Source organism: Lepidochelys olivacea (genome assembly GCF_965140295.1).
Source record: "Lepidochelys olivacea isolate rLepOli2 genome assembly, chromosome: 1".
Classification (NCBI taxonomy): Eukaryota; Metazoa; Chordata; order Testudines; family Cheloniidae; genus Lepidochelys; species Lepidochelys olivacea.
The window spans coordinates 7,982,101-7,999,428 of record NC_140411.1 but is presented as its reverse complement, the minus strand read 5'-3'; the positions used below and the strand labels follow the sequence as shown (position 1 = coordinate 7,999,428).

Sequence of the window (17,328 nt, the reverse complement as noted above, 5' to 3'; positions counted from 1 at the left end):
CTATTGAAGCGAACTTAGGGTTTACTTAACTAACTTAAACTTAAAATCAAAACCTAATAAACAAAGAATAAAAACTTAGGGAAACCAAGCTTCGCCTATTTCCTTTGAAACTTAAAGTTTAAAAAGAAGAAGTATAGCCTAATGATGGTAGCAGTCATTGCAGATCGATAGAATAGATAGAGAGAGATAGAGTAGAAATTGAATAAGTAAGAATAGAAAATGGAGTACTCTGTCGAGGTGGGTCACCTCTTTTTTGGGCAAACTGCTGGAAATCCTTCCTCCTATGCCCAAATTTCATTCCTCACCCACAAAATGTTAGGGCATATTTCCATTTCCTGACTGGCTGGGGGCTCCAGCATTTCTATACAGTAGCTATCCCTCAGAGTTACAGGGCTACCAGTATCTCTGTCCCCTCTCTGGTCTTTTAATGCCAGATATCAGGCCTTGTAGTCTTCCCTCTCATGGGGTGGAATCCCACGATTCTCCCACCCTCAGACTAGGCTCTGGGCTATAACACACTGCGGGTCGACTGTGCTTGGCGAGCAGGTCCGAGTGTCTGTGGTTCTCCCCTCTGGGAATCTGTGTCCAGTGGTGAGTCGATTGACCAGCCAGCCTTCGAGAACCAAAATACTGTTGAATCCGAACAGCAGGAAGAAAGTGGAACATGGGAGAATCAGAGGGTTTTAAAACAGCAATCTGTACAGATCTCTGACCCCAAGCCCTTCTGCTCTGACAGGGACCCAGGCAGGCTGAGGGCCTTCAGACTTCCCAACAGTGTCTGTACCTGTCAGACTGAAGAGATTCTCACAACAGCTGCCCCACCTCTGGACAGACTGACAGAACTGGCAAAACAAGCTGTGGAATGCGGCTGGAACTCAGAAACGGGCTCTTCCCAGCTTCTAGCTTCTGTGTTCTCTCTTGACCTCCCTGGGGTGGTGGCTGAGCAATGGCTTTTTCTGAGCTATTGCTTCCCTTCTTGCTTGTTTTCCAGCAGCCTGCTATGAAACTAGGAAGATCCATATTGGTTTCACCCAATAGAGCCATAACTTAAATATCCCAAATGTTAACACAGTATAGCTCTGCAGCAAACATCCCAAGAACTGGGTTTAACATACACATTCATTATGGCAACTCAGCTCCATGTCTGTCACAATGCTGTTCCCAGATGCCACTTATTTTATGAATACAGGACGGAGACAGTCAAAGTGCAAGCGAGAGAGAGAGAGAGAGCAATGAACTACTTTCACGTGGGAAATGAAGTTCCATTTCCATGAATACTCATTCATTTGACTTGTTTACATTTCAGCCTCCTGGACCCTAACTTGGAACTGCTGTAATTTTAATAAACCACCGCATGAGCTTTTTTCACAGCCATATGATATTGGTGGCTCATAGTCATCCTATGATCAACCAAAACTTCAAGGACTTCTCCTCCTCCATTACTTCTAATTGATGAGTCCCCAGCTTATAACGAAAATTCTTGTTATTAATCCCTAAATGCATGACCTTACACGTCTCACTATTCAATTTCATCCTATTACTATTACTCCAGTTTACAAGGTCATCCAGATCCTCCTGTAGGATATCCCTGTCCTTCTCTAAATTGGCAATACCTCCCAGCTTTCTATCATCTGCAAACTTTATTAGCACACTTCCACTTTTTGTGCCAAGGTCAGTAATAAAAAGGTTAAATAAGATTGGTCCCCAAACCCATCCTTGAGGAACTCCACTGGTAACCTCCCTCCAGCGTGACAGTTCACCTTTCAGTAGGACCCGTTGTAGTCTCCCCTTTAACCAATTCCTTATCCACCTTTCAAGTTTCCTATTGATCCCCATCTTATCCAATTTAACTAATAATTCCCTATGTGGCACGGTATCAAACGCCTTACTGAAATCTAGATAAATTAGATCCACTACATTTCCTTTGTCTAAAAAATGTGTTACTTTCTCAAAGAAGGAGATCAGGTTGGTTTGGCACGATCTACCATTTCTAAAACCATGTTGTATTTTGTCCCATTTGCCATTGACTTCAATGTCCTTAACTACCTTCTCCTTCAAAATGTTCTCCAAGACCTTGCATACTACAGATGTAAGTATTCTAAACCTTCCTGATTTACATGACAAAATATGTCTAACTAGTGGATGTCAGGGAGAAACTTTCCCTGGGATCAGAGTATCTCTTAGTTCGCTATTGCAGGGCTTCTTTCACCTTCCTTTGCAGCATTTCGTAATGCCTACTGGAGACTTGGCTAGACAGACTGTAGGTCTGATCCAGTCTGGCAGTGCCTACCTTCCTATTGGGGGCATAAATCCAAGACAACATTTTTGCTGATTTTCCCTTGAGGTCCTGAGAATCCCTCGACTTGCACTGAGAGCAGAAAGATTTCTCGCTAACTATCACCTAGTCTACTCTTCTATTTCTTTTCAGGAAGAAAAGTTTAAAACTCCCCAGACGTGCCCAGTATATTATGTCAGCTGTCAATGACACTAAATTCAACTCTGTAATGTTCCTTCTCACCAGGATACGTGGGCTGGAAGACATCCACCTCTGGATCTCTATCCCCTTCTGTTTCATGTATGTTCTTTCAATTGTAGGAAATTCAGTCATTCTGTTCATTATAAAAACAGATCCAAGCCTCCATGAGCCCATGTACATTTTCCTTTTCATGTTGGCCGTCACCGACCTTGCCTTATCCATAACTACCATACCGACGATACTGGGCATATACTTGTTTAACTTTAGGAGAATCAGCCTCGAGGCCTGTTTTGCCCAGATGTTCTTCATCCACTCGCTTTCAAAAATTGAGTCCTTTGTCCTCTTGTTGATGGCCTTTGACCGCTTCACCGCAATTTGTAACCCACTGAGATATACCTCCATCTTAACTCCACCGAGAATATCCAAGATGGGCCTGTTGGCTGTGGTGAGATCGGTGGCCCTAATACTCCCACTACCCATTCTCCTGAAACGATTCCCATACTGTCGAGATAATGTCCTCTCCCATTCCTACTGCCTGCACCCGGACATCATGAAGGCGGCTTGTTCAGACACCTCAGTGAACAGCATCTATGGCTTGTTTGTTAAAGTCATGGCAGATGGATTGGACTCGTTCCTCATCTTCCTCTCTTATGTGATGATCCTCAAAACAGTGCTGAGTATCGCATCCCACAGAGAGTGTCTCAGGGCCCTGAACACCTGTGTCTCCCATTTCTGCGCTGTCGTGCTCTTCTACATATCACACATTGGCCTGTCTTTGACACACAGATTTGGAAATAGCTCTACTTACTTGCTTCAGTTTATCCTGGGTTACATCTACCTGCTGGCCCCGCCCCGATGAACCCTATTGTGTACAGTGTGAAAAGCAAACACCTGCGTGAGAGGATAATCAGGGCATTTGTCAAGTGAAGGGTCAGTTCATCACCTGGCTCCAGTGCTGGTGACATGGGGGAGGAAAAACAGGAGTGATGGGCATGGCCACGAATTTCATCCTGGATCCTCTGCCCATGAAGCCCTTTCCTCTGCCCCATCTCTTCTCCAAAGACCACACCTCTCCTATTCCCCTTTACCCGAGACTCTGCCCCCTTAGCCAGAGTCAGGCCTTGCTTAGAGTTGCACAGCGAACCAGAGCCACTATGAGGTGCCCTACACCCTCTACATTTTATCCCCCAGGATGTACAAATCAGGGAATGTGGAGAGTCTTGGGCTCCCCACAGCAACCTTTGCAGCCAGGGCAGCTCTTGAAATTGCCCGACTCTGGCCTGGCTCAGAGGCAGAGCCTTGGGGAAAGTGGAGGAGCAAGAGGGTGGGCTTTGTGAGAATATATAGGTCAGAGGATAGGGCTTCAGGGGAAAAAGGGGAGTAGGGTCTGAACCAACGCTGACTGTAGTAATCAGGACCGTGGGGGTGATCCTGAGTGCAGGAGAAGGCTGGGGCTGGAGGGTAAGAGATGTTGTGTTTTGGAGAAGACTAAAGAAATGCAACCCCACAAAGGGGGCTCTTGTTTTAAGTATCTGAGGCTGACAGTAAGTGATTGCAAGGACCATAGAGGGATGGGCAGGGTTCCTTCAGGGCCACCTCAGACCCCAAGAGGCACTCTGGGGTGGTTCCATCCACAGGGCTTGGCCATAGTGGGCTGTGCTCTTCGAAGTTGTTACCAACGGGCAGATGTCATCCCAGGCCCTAGGCTGCTCTAAACTCTGCTGAGAGAGGGAGAAAACAGGCCAGTGAATAAAACCCCTGTAACTGGCCCATGGCCATCCACACTCTATACAGCGCAGGGGGGAGGTCTGCTGGTGCAGCAGAGAATGCAACCAGGCCTGTCAACACTCAGGTGTCTGGAAGGCTGGTCCTGTTGTCTGGGCACGGCTCTGAAACTCCAGACAGCTGGGTTTGATTCCCAGGCCATGCGTGACTGTGGACAAGCTATTTCATATCTCTGCACAGGTGGATAATAGCCTTGCCCTGCCTCACAGCAGTGGTGGGAGGATAAATACATTCGATGCAGTTCAATACTCTGAGACCCTAAGATCAGGGCTGTGTCAGGGTTCCACAGAGCAACACCTCTGATATTCGTCTATAAAAGGCCTCTTACTCAGCCTCCTGTGACAGCTGGCTTCTGGGAAGCCCCATGACTCCAGCCCCTTAGTATCTGTGGCAGATGTGGGGGTGACAGTGAAGGTTAAGTAGTGGATTTCTGAGGGAAATGTTGGAGTGTCATAGGGAGGTTCAGCACAGTCACAGAACCAGTGATTGTAAGCCATTGAGGCTAAATGGGTCTCACTACCAAACTATGGATCAATGGCCTCGGGGGCCTCCTCTTTGATTGTCTGGTTGAGAGAAAGCAGTCTGAGGGCAAAGGCCAGCTTCACAACTAGGCCCTGTAACAAAGAAGAGGCTGAGGACTATGGTGGTTACGCCCAGGCTCATACAGGTTTCAGCAAAGGCTGCTTCCTCCCGAAAAGGAAAGACAGATGGGACGATGCTCTAAGAGCCACAGGGAAACTAGGCTGGGTCCCAAGAGCGTCTTGTCTTCCCAAAAGAATGTAAGTTGGTCTTCCCAAAAGAATGTAAGTTGGGCCAGTTCTGTTTGCTACTAAAGCTCCTCATTTCAAGGAGGCTGGGAGTGACTGTATAGGTCTGGTCACAAGTAAGAGTCTCATGTGACCATTCAGTGCTGCTGGGTGATAAGCTTTTATCATCGATGGGATGTTGTTCCCAGCTCACACAGTGGGACAATTAAAAACATCAGGATCCAAGAACAGCCATAGTGGGTCAGACAAATGTTCCATCTAACCCAGTGTCCTGTCTTCCAATAGTGGCCAATGCCAGGTGCCCCAGAGGGAATGAACGGAACAGGGAATCATCAAGTGATCCTTCTCCTGTCGTCCATTGCCATCTTCTGGGAAACATAAGCGAGATATACCATCCCTGCCCATCCTGGCTAATAGGGATATAGGACCTCTCCTCCACTAATTTATCTAGTTCTTTTTTGATCCCTGTTATAATCCTGGCCTTCACTAAATCCTCTGGCAAGGAGTTCCATAGGGTGGCTGTGCATTGTATAAAGAGATACTTTCTTTTGTTGTTTTAAATCTGCTGCCTATTAGTTTCATTTGGTGACCCTAGTTCTTGTGTTATGAGAAGGAATAAATAACATATCCCTGTGTACTTTCTCCACACCCATCATGATTAAATTGTGAGATTCCTCTCACGACAGGAAAGGATCTGGTTTACAGGGTAAAGAGAACATATATCCTTGTTTCACTGTTATAGTCTTGAGTCTTCTAGGCCAGCATATATTCTTGTTGAGTGATTGTAAGCATTCAGAATAGCAACTTTCTTCAGTTGCATCCAAAATAGAAATTCACTCAAGAGAATAAATAATAGGTTTCTAGAAGTTAAGGAAAGAAGGGACCATTAGATTATCGAATCTGACCTCCTGGAGACTTTCTCCCAGTTTACCCCCATATGAGCCCAATGACTTGTATCTGACTAAAGTATCACTTCTGTTCCTCTAAAGCGTATCTTTTAGGAAGGCATGTAATATTGGTTTGGAGACATCAGGAGAATCCACAACGTCCTTTGAGAGTTTGTTCCCCTGGTTAATGACCAACACAGTCAAAAATATGTGTGCCTGTGTGCTGCAGGAGTGAACAAAGCAAATGAGATCCTAGGATGTGAGAGGCGAGATAGGGAATTAGTAGGATCCTTATAACAGACACTGGTCAGACTTCCTCTGGCAAACTATGTAAAATTCTGGTCACGTGTATTACAGAAAGAAGAATTCAGACTGGAACAGGTGCAAAGAAGGGCTCCTAGGATGGTCAGGGCAATGGAGGGCCCAGCTTTTGGAGGAGACTGGAAGAATTTGGCTGGTTCAGCATAAGACAATGCAGGCTGCATGGGGATCAGATTGCTCTATAAATACATCGGGTCGGGAAAGGGGGAAACACCAGGAAGGGAGCCAAGCTCCTGAAGCTAAAGGACACCATTGGTACAAGAACAAATGAGAAGAAACTGGCCAAAAGCAAACTGAGGCTGGAAATGAGAAGTTGGTTTCTGAGCATTAGAGTAGGGAGGTTCTGAAACTGCTGCCCAACAGAAAGGTGGGGAGACAACATTTGAAGATAGAGTTTGACAGGTTTATGCACTGGGTGATATGGCAGGGTCGCCTGCCATAAAAGGGGACTGGGCTCATTGACCCAGGAGGTCCCTTCCAGTCTCATGTCCCTATGGATCACATTAGCCCATTCTGAGTCCCACTGAGAGCTCCTGTGGAATTGCTTGTCCACTTTGACCGTGCTCTGTGCCCTGGCCGATGGTTTTGTCCCTCAGGAGATTCAGGAGAAAGCATGACTCAGCCTTATTGTCTGGAAAAGGAATTGTTCTTGGGTTCCTGTTTAGTGTTGTCACAGGAGTGTAATTGCATGAGTTTCTGGTAATCGCAGCATGCTGAGCTGCCAGCTGCCCCCACTCAGTCACTTGCCCCAGAGATGAAGGATGGTTCAGGGTTAAAGTGCGAACCCGGGGCTCCTAAGAAGTGGCTTCAGTTCCATGCTCTTCCAAAGACTTCTTCTGTGACGTTGTGCAACTCACTTAGTCCATCTGTGCCTCTGCAATATGAGTTTTAATCCAGCTCAATGTAAAGGTGTACATCTAGGAAGAAGGGATGCTAGCCATCCCTATTAGATGGGGGTTTCATAACTGGGAATCAGTGATCCTCAAAAAGACTTGGGGGGGTCACAGTGGTTAATCAGCTGAACATGAGCTCCTAGTGTGACACTAAGAATGAAAAAGCTAGTGCAATCCAGGATGTACAAGCAAGGGAATCTCGAGTTTGAGCAAAGGTTATTTTTCCTCTATATTTGGCACTGGTGCAACTACTGCTGTAATGTTGTGTCCAGTTCATTTGTCTACAGTTCAAGAAAGACATTGATAAATTGAAGACAGTTCAGAGAAGAACCATGAGAATGAACTGAAAGCAATGGCAGACAATTGTTTCACGCCTTTTTTCCTGAGTTACCTGTGCAGACACCAGACTACGGCAAGCATGGAGCCCACTCAGATCACTTTGGAAATTAGGAGCACATTAAACACCACGCACATTATCCAGCAGTATATGCAGCACCAGAACCTGCCAAAGCGAAACCGGGCGAATAGGTGACGTCAGCACGGTGACGAGAGTGTTGCGGACATGGACACAGACTTCTCTCAAAGCATGGGTCCTGGCAAAGCAGTCATCACGGTGCTAATGGGGCAGGTTCATGCTGTGGAACGCCGATTCTGGGCCTGGGAAACAAGCACAGACTGGTGGGACCGCATGGGGTTGCAGGTTTGGGACGATTCCCAGTGGCTATGAAACTTTTGCATGCGTAAGGCACTTTCATGGAACTTTGTGACTTGCTTTCCCCTGCCCGGAAGTGCATGAATACCAAGATGAGAGCAGCCCTCACAGTTGAGAAGCGAGTGGCAATAGCCCTGTGGAAACTTGCAACGCCAGACAGCTACCGGTCAGTTGGGAATCAATTTGGAGTGGGCAAATCTACTGTGGGGGCTGCTGTGATGCAAGAAGCCAACACAATCAAAGATCTCCTGATATCAAGGGTAGTGACAATGGCAAATGTGCAGGTCATAGAGGATGGCTTTGCTGCAATGGGATTCCCTAACGGTGGTGGGGCAATAGACGGAACCCATATCCCTATCTTGGCACCTGAGCACCAAGCTGGCGAATACATGAACCACAAGGGGTACTTTTCAATGGTGCTGTAAGCACTGGTGGATCTCAAGGGACGTTTCATCAACATCAACGTGGGATGGCCGGGAAAGGTACATGACGCTCGCATCTTCAGGAACTCTGGTCTATTTCAAAAGCTGCAGGAAGGGACTTTCTTCCCAGACCAGAAAATAACCGTTGGGGATGTTGAAATGCCTATAGTTATCCTTGGGGACCCAGCCTACTCCTTAATGCCCTGGCTCATGAAGCCGTACACAGGCAGCCTGGACAGTAGTCAGGAGCTGTTCAACTACAGGCTGAGCAAATGCAAAATGGTGGTAGAATGTTTAAAAGCGAGCTGACGCAGTTTACTGACTGAGTTAGACCTCAGCGAAACCAATCTTCCCACTGTTATTACTGCTTACTGTGTGCTCCACAATATCTGTGAGAGTAAGGGGGAGACGTTTATGGTGGAGTGGGAGGTTGAGGCAAATTGCCTAGCCGCTGGTTACATGCAGCCAGACACCAGGGCGTTTCGAAGAGCACAGGAGGGCACGGTGCACATCAGAGAAGCTTTGAAAACCAGTTTTATGACTGTCCAGGCTGTGGTGTGAAAGTTCTGTTTGTTTCTCCTTGATGAAACCTCCTGCCCCTTGGTTCACTCTTCTTCGCTGTAAGCTAACCACCCTGCCCTCCTTCGTTCGATCACCGCTTTCAGAGGCAATAATGACATTGTTGCTTCACTTTTATGCATTCTTTATTAATTCATCACACAAATAGGGGGATAACTGCCAAGGTAGCCTGGGAGGGGTGGTGGAGGAGGGAAGCACCGGGAGGGGTGGTGGAGGAGGGAAGGACAAGGACACACAGCACTTTAAAAGTTTAAAACTTTAAAACTTATTGAATGCCAGGCTTCTGTTGCTTGGGCAATCCTCTGGGGTGGAGTGGCTGGGTGGCCGGAGGCTCCCCCACCGCATTCTTCTGCATCTGGGTGAGGAGGCTATGGAACTTGGGGAGGAGGGCGGTTGGTTACACAGGGGCTGTAGTGGCGGTCTGTGCTCCTGCTGCCTTTCCTGCAGCTCAGCCATACACTGGAGCATATTAGTTTGATCCTCCAGCAGCCTCAGCATTGAATCCTGCCTCCTCTCGTCATGCTGCTGCCACCTTTCAGCTTCAGGCCTCTCTTCAGCCAGCCACTTACTCTCCTCAGCCCGCCATCTCTCCTCCTGGTCATATTGTGCTTTCCTGCACTCTGAAATCGTCTGCCTCCACGCATTTGTCTGTGCTCTGTCAGTGTGGGAGGACAGCATGAGCTCAGAGAACATTTCATTACAAGTGTGTTTTTTTCACCTTCTACTCTTCACTAGCCTCTGGGAAGGAGAAGATCCTGTGATCCTTGAAACACATGCAGCTGGTGAAGAAAAAAAAAGGGACAGTGGTATTTAAAAAGACACATTTTATAGAACAATGGGTACACTCTTTCAGGGTAAACTTTGCTGTTAACATTCCATTCCATTTCAAGGTCGCATTTTGCCTCCCACCAGTGTGTGGCTAGCAGCTTCCCCTGCCCCCCTCCCCATGGCAAACAGAGGGGACCATTTATGTTCAGCCACAGGCAAACAGCCCAGCAGGAACGGGCACCTCTGAATGTCCCCTTAAGAAAAGCAGCCTATTTCAACCAGGTGACCATGAATGATATCACTCTCCTGAGGATAACACAGAGAGATAAAGAAAGGATGTTGTTTTAATGCCAGCAAACATACCCTGCAATGCTTTGTTCTACAATGATTCCCGAGTAGGTGCTACTGGCTTGGTGTGGTAAAGTGTCCTACCATGGTGGACGGAATAAGGCTGCCCTCCCAGAAACCTTTTGCAAAGGCTTTGGGAGTACATCCAGGAGAGCCGCAAAGACCGGGGCAAATTAATCATTAAACATGCTTTCTTTTAAACCATGTATAGTAGTTTAAAAGGTACACTCACCAGAGGTCCCTTCTGTGCCTGGCGGGTCTGGGAGGCAGCCTTGGGTGGGTTCTGGGGCTACTGGCTCCAGGTCCAGGGTGAGAAACTGTTCCTGGCTGTTGGGAAAACTGGTTTCTCTGCTTGCTTGCTGTGAGCTATCTACAACTTCATCCTCATCATCATATTTCTTGTCCCCAAAACCTGATTTTGTGTTGCCTCCATCTCCTTTGAAGGAGTCAAACAACAAGGCTGGGGTAGTGGAGTCTGAACCCCCTAAAATGGCATGCAGCTCATCATAGAAGTGGCATGTTTGGGGCTTTGACCCGGAGCGGCCATTTGCCTCTCTGGTTTTCTGGTAGGCTTGCCTCAGTTCCTTAAGTTTCACGCGGCACTGCTTCTGGCCCTTGTTGTGTCCTCTGTCCTTCATGCCCTGGGAGATTTTGACAAATGTTTTGGCGTTTCAAAAACTGGAACGGAGTTCTGATAGCACAGTTTCCTCTCCCGATACAGCAATCAGATCTCGTACCTCCCATTCAGTCCATGCTGGAGCTCTTTTGTGATTCTGGGACTCTATCATGGTCACCTCTGCTGATGAGCTCTGCATGGTCAGCTCTGCTGATGAGCTCTGTACTCACATGCAGCTTGCCATGCTGGCCAAACCGGAAATTGAAATTCCAATGTTTGCGGGCCTTTTCCTGTCTACCTGGCCAGTGCATCAGAGTTGAGAGTGCTGTCCAGAGCGGACACAATGGAGCACTCTGGGGTAGCTCCCGGAGGCCAATGCCATCTAATTGCATGCACAATACGCCAAATTCGACCCAGTAAGGCCGATTTCAGCACTAATCCCCTTGTCAGTGGTGGAGTAAGGAAATCAATTTTAAGAGCCCTTTAAGTGGAAAAAAAGGGCTTCATTGTGTGGATGGTGCAGGGTTAAATCGAATTAATGCTGCTAAATTTGACCTCAACTCCTTGTTTAGACCAGGGCTTAGAGTGATAGACTGAAGGAGCTGAATGTATTTAGCTGTAGGTTAAGGGGTGATTTAATCACCATCTGTAAGTGCCTGCATGTGGACCATATATTTAACATTGGGCTCTTCAATCTACCAGAGAAAGTTATAACAGGATCCAGTGGCTGGATGTCGAAGCTAGACACATTCAAACTGGAGCTAAGGTGTAATATTTTCTAACAATGAGAGTAGTTAAGCATTGGATGAATTTACCGAGGGCCGTAGTAGATTTGCCGTCACTGACAATTGTTACATGAAGTCAGGATGTAGTTCTAACAGCACTGCTCAAGGACTTATTTTGGTGCAGGTCTCTGCCATGTGCTGTAAAGGCGGTCAGACTACGAGATTGCAGTGGTGCCTTTTGGCTTTGGGATCTGCCCAGTGGTGTTCGTAGCTCTGCCCTGCCGCACGGGGTGTTGTACTGATAAATATGTCACAGATTGACAGGCGCTCGGATGCTACAATAATTGGGGCCGGAGCTAAGAGCTTTAGAGAGATTTCAGCTCTTTACCTCTTAAGGACGATTTGGAGTATTGGGTGGAGAACCTGTACTCTTCCCAACACCCCGTGGTGATGAAGCCTGTCATTAGCACAGCACCTTTTGATGAGGGAGATCTGGGCCCCTCCTGCAGCTCGGCAGTAAGAGGGAGAATCAGGACGTGGTTTCAGAGAGTGAAGGATGTGGAGAGTGTTGCCTGGGCAAACAGAGCCCTGCTGGGCTGCCCCTCACTTTGTTCCTGACCCCCACCTGCTCCATGATCAGTGAGAGCCGCTCTAGTGCTGGTGATAGACCTCACACTCTGCATCCAAATTTCAATTATCACCCAGTTTGGGGGTAGCTGGATCAGGGGGAAGGGGTTGTTTGGGTCCAACAGAGAGTTGTAGCTGGATTTGGGTCATGTCTCTTTCTATTCAGAATGTACTGAGCCTTGCTTACCCAGTGTTTGTATTTCTCATGGCTGAAGAAGGGGAGAGACTGAGTTGTGTATCAGGTACCAAGTGGCTCTGCGAGCTAGTCACTGTTATGTCCGGAGCTCTGTGGCGTAACGGGGCTCTCATAACTATACTTCTAAATCTCATTATTTTGAACCATGTGATGATTTTCTGGGGTGTGGCTCATAGTTTTTGAATTGGGCTCGGCAATACTGCACAAGTAGTTCAAAAGATGTGAAGGGAAACTAGGAAAAGTCATAAAAATTAGGAACAATTTTTTAAAGTACCTCAGAAGCAGGAAGTCTGCCAAAGAATGAGTGGGGCCACTGGATGACTGAGGTGCTAAAGGAGCACTCAAGGAAGATGAGGCCATTGTGGAGAGGCTAAATGAATTATTTGCATTAATGTTCACTGCAGAGGATGTGAGGGAGTTTCCCACACCCGAGTCCCTCTTTTTAGGAGACAAATTGAGTCCCACATCGAGGGATCAATAAAGGAGGTTGTGACACTACATCCCATATGATGATAGTGGTATGATTATGACATGATTATGACACAATTATGTTGCATCTTCTATAAGATATGTCTTGTGATGTGTCACTGGAAAAGTTAGGATTTGCTGAATATTATTATCCTATTTGTGTGCATGTTTCATTTTTGTACCTGAAGTTATCAACATGGACTATATATCTGTATTTCAAATACCCCCCACCAGGTATTAATACATAATCTGGGTTAATTAATAAGTTAACAGTGACTTTATGAAATACCAAAAGTAGGATTTAAGTGGTTCCAAGTAATAACAGAGAGAACAAAGAGAATTACCAAGCAAAATAAAATAAAGCATGCAAGTCTAAACCTAGTACAGTAAGCAAATGATTACAGATGAAATCTCACCCTCAGAGATGTTCCAGTAAGTTTCTTTGACAGACTAGCCTCCTTCTAGTCTGGGTCCAGCAATCACTCACACCCCTGTGGTTCCTGTCCTTTGTTAAAGTTTCTTCCAGGTATTCTTTTGGGGGTGGAAAGGCTATCTCTTGAGCCAAGACAAAATGGAGGGGTCTCCCCCAGGCTTAAATAGATTTTCTCTCGTGGGTGGAAACCCCTTCTCTCTCCTATGCAGAATCCAGCTAAAAGCTGCAGTTTTCGAGTCACATGGGCAAGTCACATGTCCATGCATGACTCAGAACTTTACAGGTGGCAGCCATTGTCCACATGCTACCTTGAACGTCACAAGTAGACTTCTTATGTGGATTGGAGTCTTCCAAGGTTCCATTGTCAATTAAGTGTTTCTTGATTGGGCTCTTGCAAATTCCTTTCTTAAGAAGCTGAACAATGCCTTACGAAGGCTACTTAAAATCAAATAAGTACACAGCCACTATTCATAACTTCAAACACAATAATGACACATGCATACAAATAGGATGAATATATTCAGGAGATCACAACCTTTACACGGATATCTTTCATGTCATAGGTAGAACCAAACATATTCCAGTTATGTCATATTTACATTCATGAGCATATTTCCAGAAAGCATTATAGGGTGCAACGTCAGAATGATAGGTTTCAGAGTAGCAGCCTTGTTAGTCTGTATTTGCAAAAAGAAAAGGAGTACTTGCGGCACCTTAGAGACTAACCAATTTATTTGAGCATAAGCTTTCGTGAGCTACAGCTCACGTGAGCTGCAGCTCATGAAAGCTTATGCTCAAATAAATTGGTTAGGCTCTAAGGTGCCACAAGTACTCCTTTTGTTTTAAGGTCAGAATGGTGTCACCAGGCACTGTGGGATACATACTCACAATGCATCGCCCCCAACAATGGTGCCCCGAATGTGGACACAATCTGTTGACAGAGGGAGCAAATGTAGACTCGCTTTGGTGACTTTGCTTTTGTCAATTTTTTCATGTTGACATAAGTTTCATTGACAAAACTTGGCAGTGTAGAAAAGCCCTTTGTAAATGCTGCTGACTGCCTTGGTCTCCATCCCACAGTTAGCTGTCCTTCCTCACCAGCCCCTCTCCCATTGCTCCAGGCCTTAAACACTGTCTGAACCTCTCTCTACAGACTGGAGATCAGTAGCTCATGTTGTCTCAGATTTAAGGGTCCAACAAGGAATAGGTGGCCCATGTTTTTCATCTCCTGGGTCAGCAGCATGGGAGACACCATTGACCTTTCACTTGAGGAACACTCTGATTATCCTCCCACGAAGGTGTTTACTTGTCACACTGTACACGATTGGGTTCATCAGGGGTGGGACGAGCAGGTAGATATAGCCCAAGTCAATCTGTAGTAAGGGAGAAGAGCCCTTCCCCAATCTGTGTATCAAAGCTAAGCCAATATCTGGTGTGTAGAAGAGCAGGACGGCACAGAGGTGGGAGACGCAGGTGTTAAGGGCCCTGAGGCACTCCGTGTGGGATGCAACACTCAGCACCGTTTTGAGGATCATCACATAAGAGAGGAAGATGGGCAGTGAATCCAACCCCACCGTGGAGACTGTAAGAAACAAGCCATAGATGTAGTTGACTGTGATATCCGAACAAGCCAGCTTCATGACATCCTGGTGCAGGCAGTAGGAATGGGAGAGGACATTGACTCGACAGTATTGGAACCGTTTCAGAAGAAAGGGGAATGGGAATGATACGGTCACCCCTCTTAGCACGCATGCCAGTCCCATCTTGAATATTCTCGGCAGGGTTAAGATGGAAGCATATCTCAGTGGTTTAGAGACTGCAACAAAGCGGTCTAACGCCATCAGCAAGAGTATGGAGGATTCAATCATTGCAAATGAGTGGATGAAGAACAGCTGGGCAAAACAGGCATCGAGGCTGATCTCCCTAGAGTTAAACAAGTATATACCCAGTATTGTCGGTATGGTGGATATCGATAAGCCAAGATCTGTGACGGCCAACATGGAAAGGAAAATGTACATGGGCTCATGAAGGCTTGGATCTATTTTTATAATGAACAGAATGGTTGAATTTCCCAATATAGAAAAAACATAAATGAAGCAGAAGGGGATAGAGATCCAGAGATGGGCCTCTTCCTGCCCAGGTATCCTGGTGAGAAGGAACATTGCAGAGCTGAGTTTGGTGTCATTGACATCTGACATACTGTACACGGGAGGTCCCAAGAGTTTTGGACTTTCCTTCCTGAAAGGAAAAAGAACAGGTGACAAGGTGATATTTAATGAGACATCATTCTGCTCTCTGTGCAATCCTAGAGACTCCCAGGAGCTCAAGGAAGATCAGCAAACACATAGTCTTGGATTTACACCATGGTGAAGAAGATAGGCACTGCCAGACTGGACCTGCAGTCCATCTAGCTCAGTATCCAGTGACCAGTTCTCGGTGCTTCAGTGGAAGGTGGAAGAAGCCCTATAATAGGCAGCTATGAGACAACCTGCTCCCAGGAAAAGGTTCCCTCGATACCCACTACTAAGACATATTTTGTGGTATAAATCAGGAAGGTTGTGTGCCCTTCCAAGACTTTTTAAAACAATCCTCAACACTGGAATTGTATATTCTTGTTACCCATATACACACCTAGTCACTCTTTGAAAACGTCTAAGCTCTTGGCCTCACTGATATCTTGTGGCTTTGAGTTCCGCAGCCTACTTGAATGCTGTTATTTTACAATTGTGACCTTCGCAGAGACACCCTTTCTGGCTCTTAACTTCTGAGTATGGCCCATTGTATCATGACATTTGTGTAAACACATGGAAAGTGCATGGTGAAAAAGGTCATTGTATTTATCTGCCCTGCATAGAAGCCATTCATAAATGTGTTTCATTCCCTCATTATCGATCTATCTATCTATCTATCTATCTATCTATCTATATGTAAGCAGAGTCAGAATGAGCTCTACCCTGACATCTGGTGGCGAGTCATGGTGTGTTGTGGAAAAGAACTTCAGTGGCTGATCTCATTTGCATAGGCACACCCACCCTGCCTAGTGGTCACTTTGGCTGCTCTAAGAGCCCCAGTTTCTCTGTTATTGGGGCAGGAATAAACTGTTATTATCCTGATTATGTGAATCAAGGACAGTGGAACTGTTCTTGGCCTTTTGTTATGATGGAGGGACTCATCATCAACTAAGCAGCACTCGCTAGGCAAGGGTCATGGGTTCCAAAACCCAGTGACTGGAGAGAGGATTGGGTCAGGTGTTAATACTTGGTTTATGGGTCTTTGTAGTGAGGGTATTACATGCCAGTTGTGTCTTCTTTTCTCTCTACTGTGGACTATCAGACCTAATTATGATTCTATTAGCAGTCTAATTACAGGCTGTTAAGCTGAATTCGTTTTGGACTGATAGTGTACGAGCCCTGAGTTTCCCCTACTACAAGCTGAAACCACAAAAGAGCTAAACTTACAAAGAGCTGAAATCACTGAGTGTTGCGTTAAGTAGTGGGGGAGCCTGAAAATATTTTGCAAAGCAGTTTGCGGGATGGCTGGTTGGCAGAGCAGAGCAGCTGATGGAGTGGAGCAGTTTGTTGGATGCCTGGAGCAGCTCATGGGGGCAGCTGGCAGAGCGGAGTCCCATGGAGAGGTGGGGCAATCAGCTTTGGACTACTTAAGGTGCCTCTTAACCCTCCTCCCACCCACGTCTCCACCCAGGTTGGGAGGTAAAACTCTGCAGATAAATTTTCAAACTCTGGGACTGCCCTCACCAGGGACAGAGACTTTTGGGTTCTTGGACTTTTGGGACTTTGGGTGATTTTGGGTTGCTGGACTCAAGAACCAAAGGGAAAGGACACGCCTCAATTTGCTTGGGGTGGGTTTTTTGTTCATGGGTTGTGTTACGAATCCTATTGGTGGTGTTTGCCCAACATAATGCCACTTTATTTCTCTCTGTTATTAAAAGGCTTTTTGATACACTCAGACTCTGTGCTTGCTAGAGGGGGTGGTATATATTTGTCCCAGGTCACTGGGTGGGGCTTGACCCGGTTTTGCATTGTGTTATTGGAATGGAACCCCTAGATACTGAACCTGGCCCTTGTTGCTGCCAACTCTGATTGGCAGAAGGGTGACATTATATATAATTTTTTTACCTCCTGAGAGTCCAAATTATGCCACTGTCTCTTAAGGTACATGGGATAAATTCTTAGGGCCAGGATCTTAATTCAATAATAGTGACTTCAACTGTATCACTCTTGATTTAAATGTGTAAATTTGATCAGAACTGGGAACTATGAACTTTCCCTTACCAAATGCTCCCGG

General features: G+C 46.3%; 2 protein-coding genes across 2 annotated transcripts; one reads left to right on the top strand and one right to left on the bottom strand.

Annotated features, from left to right (window-relative positions):
• Nucleotides 1-2,468: 2,468 nt before the first annotated feature.
• Nucleotides 2,469-3,335, top strand: LOC311513799 (olfactory receptor 51G2-like; the record flags this gene model as incomplete). Its single annotated transcript, XM_084615905.1, has 1 exon — nucleotides 2,469-3,335. One exon carries the CDS (start codon nucleotides 2,469-2,471, stop codon nucleotides 3,333-3,335), a length of 867 nt encoding a protein of 288 aa, XP_084472031.1.
• A 10,950-nt stretch (nucleotides 3,336-14,285) lies between these two features.
• LOC311513724 (olfactory receptor 51G2-like) lies at nucleotides 14,286-15,221 on the bottom strand (the record flags this gene model as incomplete). The annotated part of the gene is made up of 1 exon (XM_084615737.1): nucleotides 14,286-15,221. One exon carries the CDS (start codon nucleotides 15,219-15,221, stop codon nucleotides 14,286-14,288), a length of 936 nt encoding a protein of 311 aa, XP_084471863.1.
• Nucleotides 15,222-17,328: the final 2,107 nt, after the last annotated feature.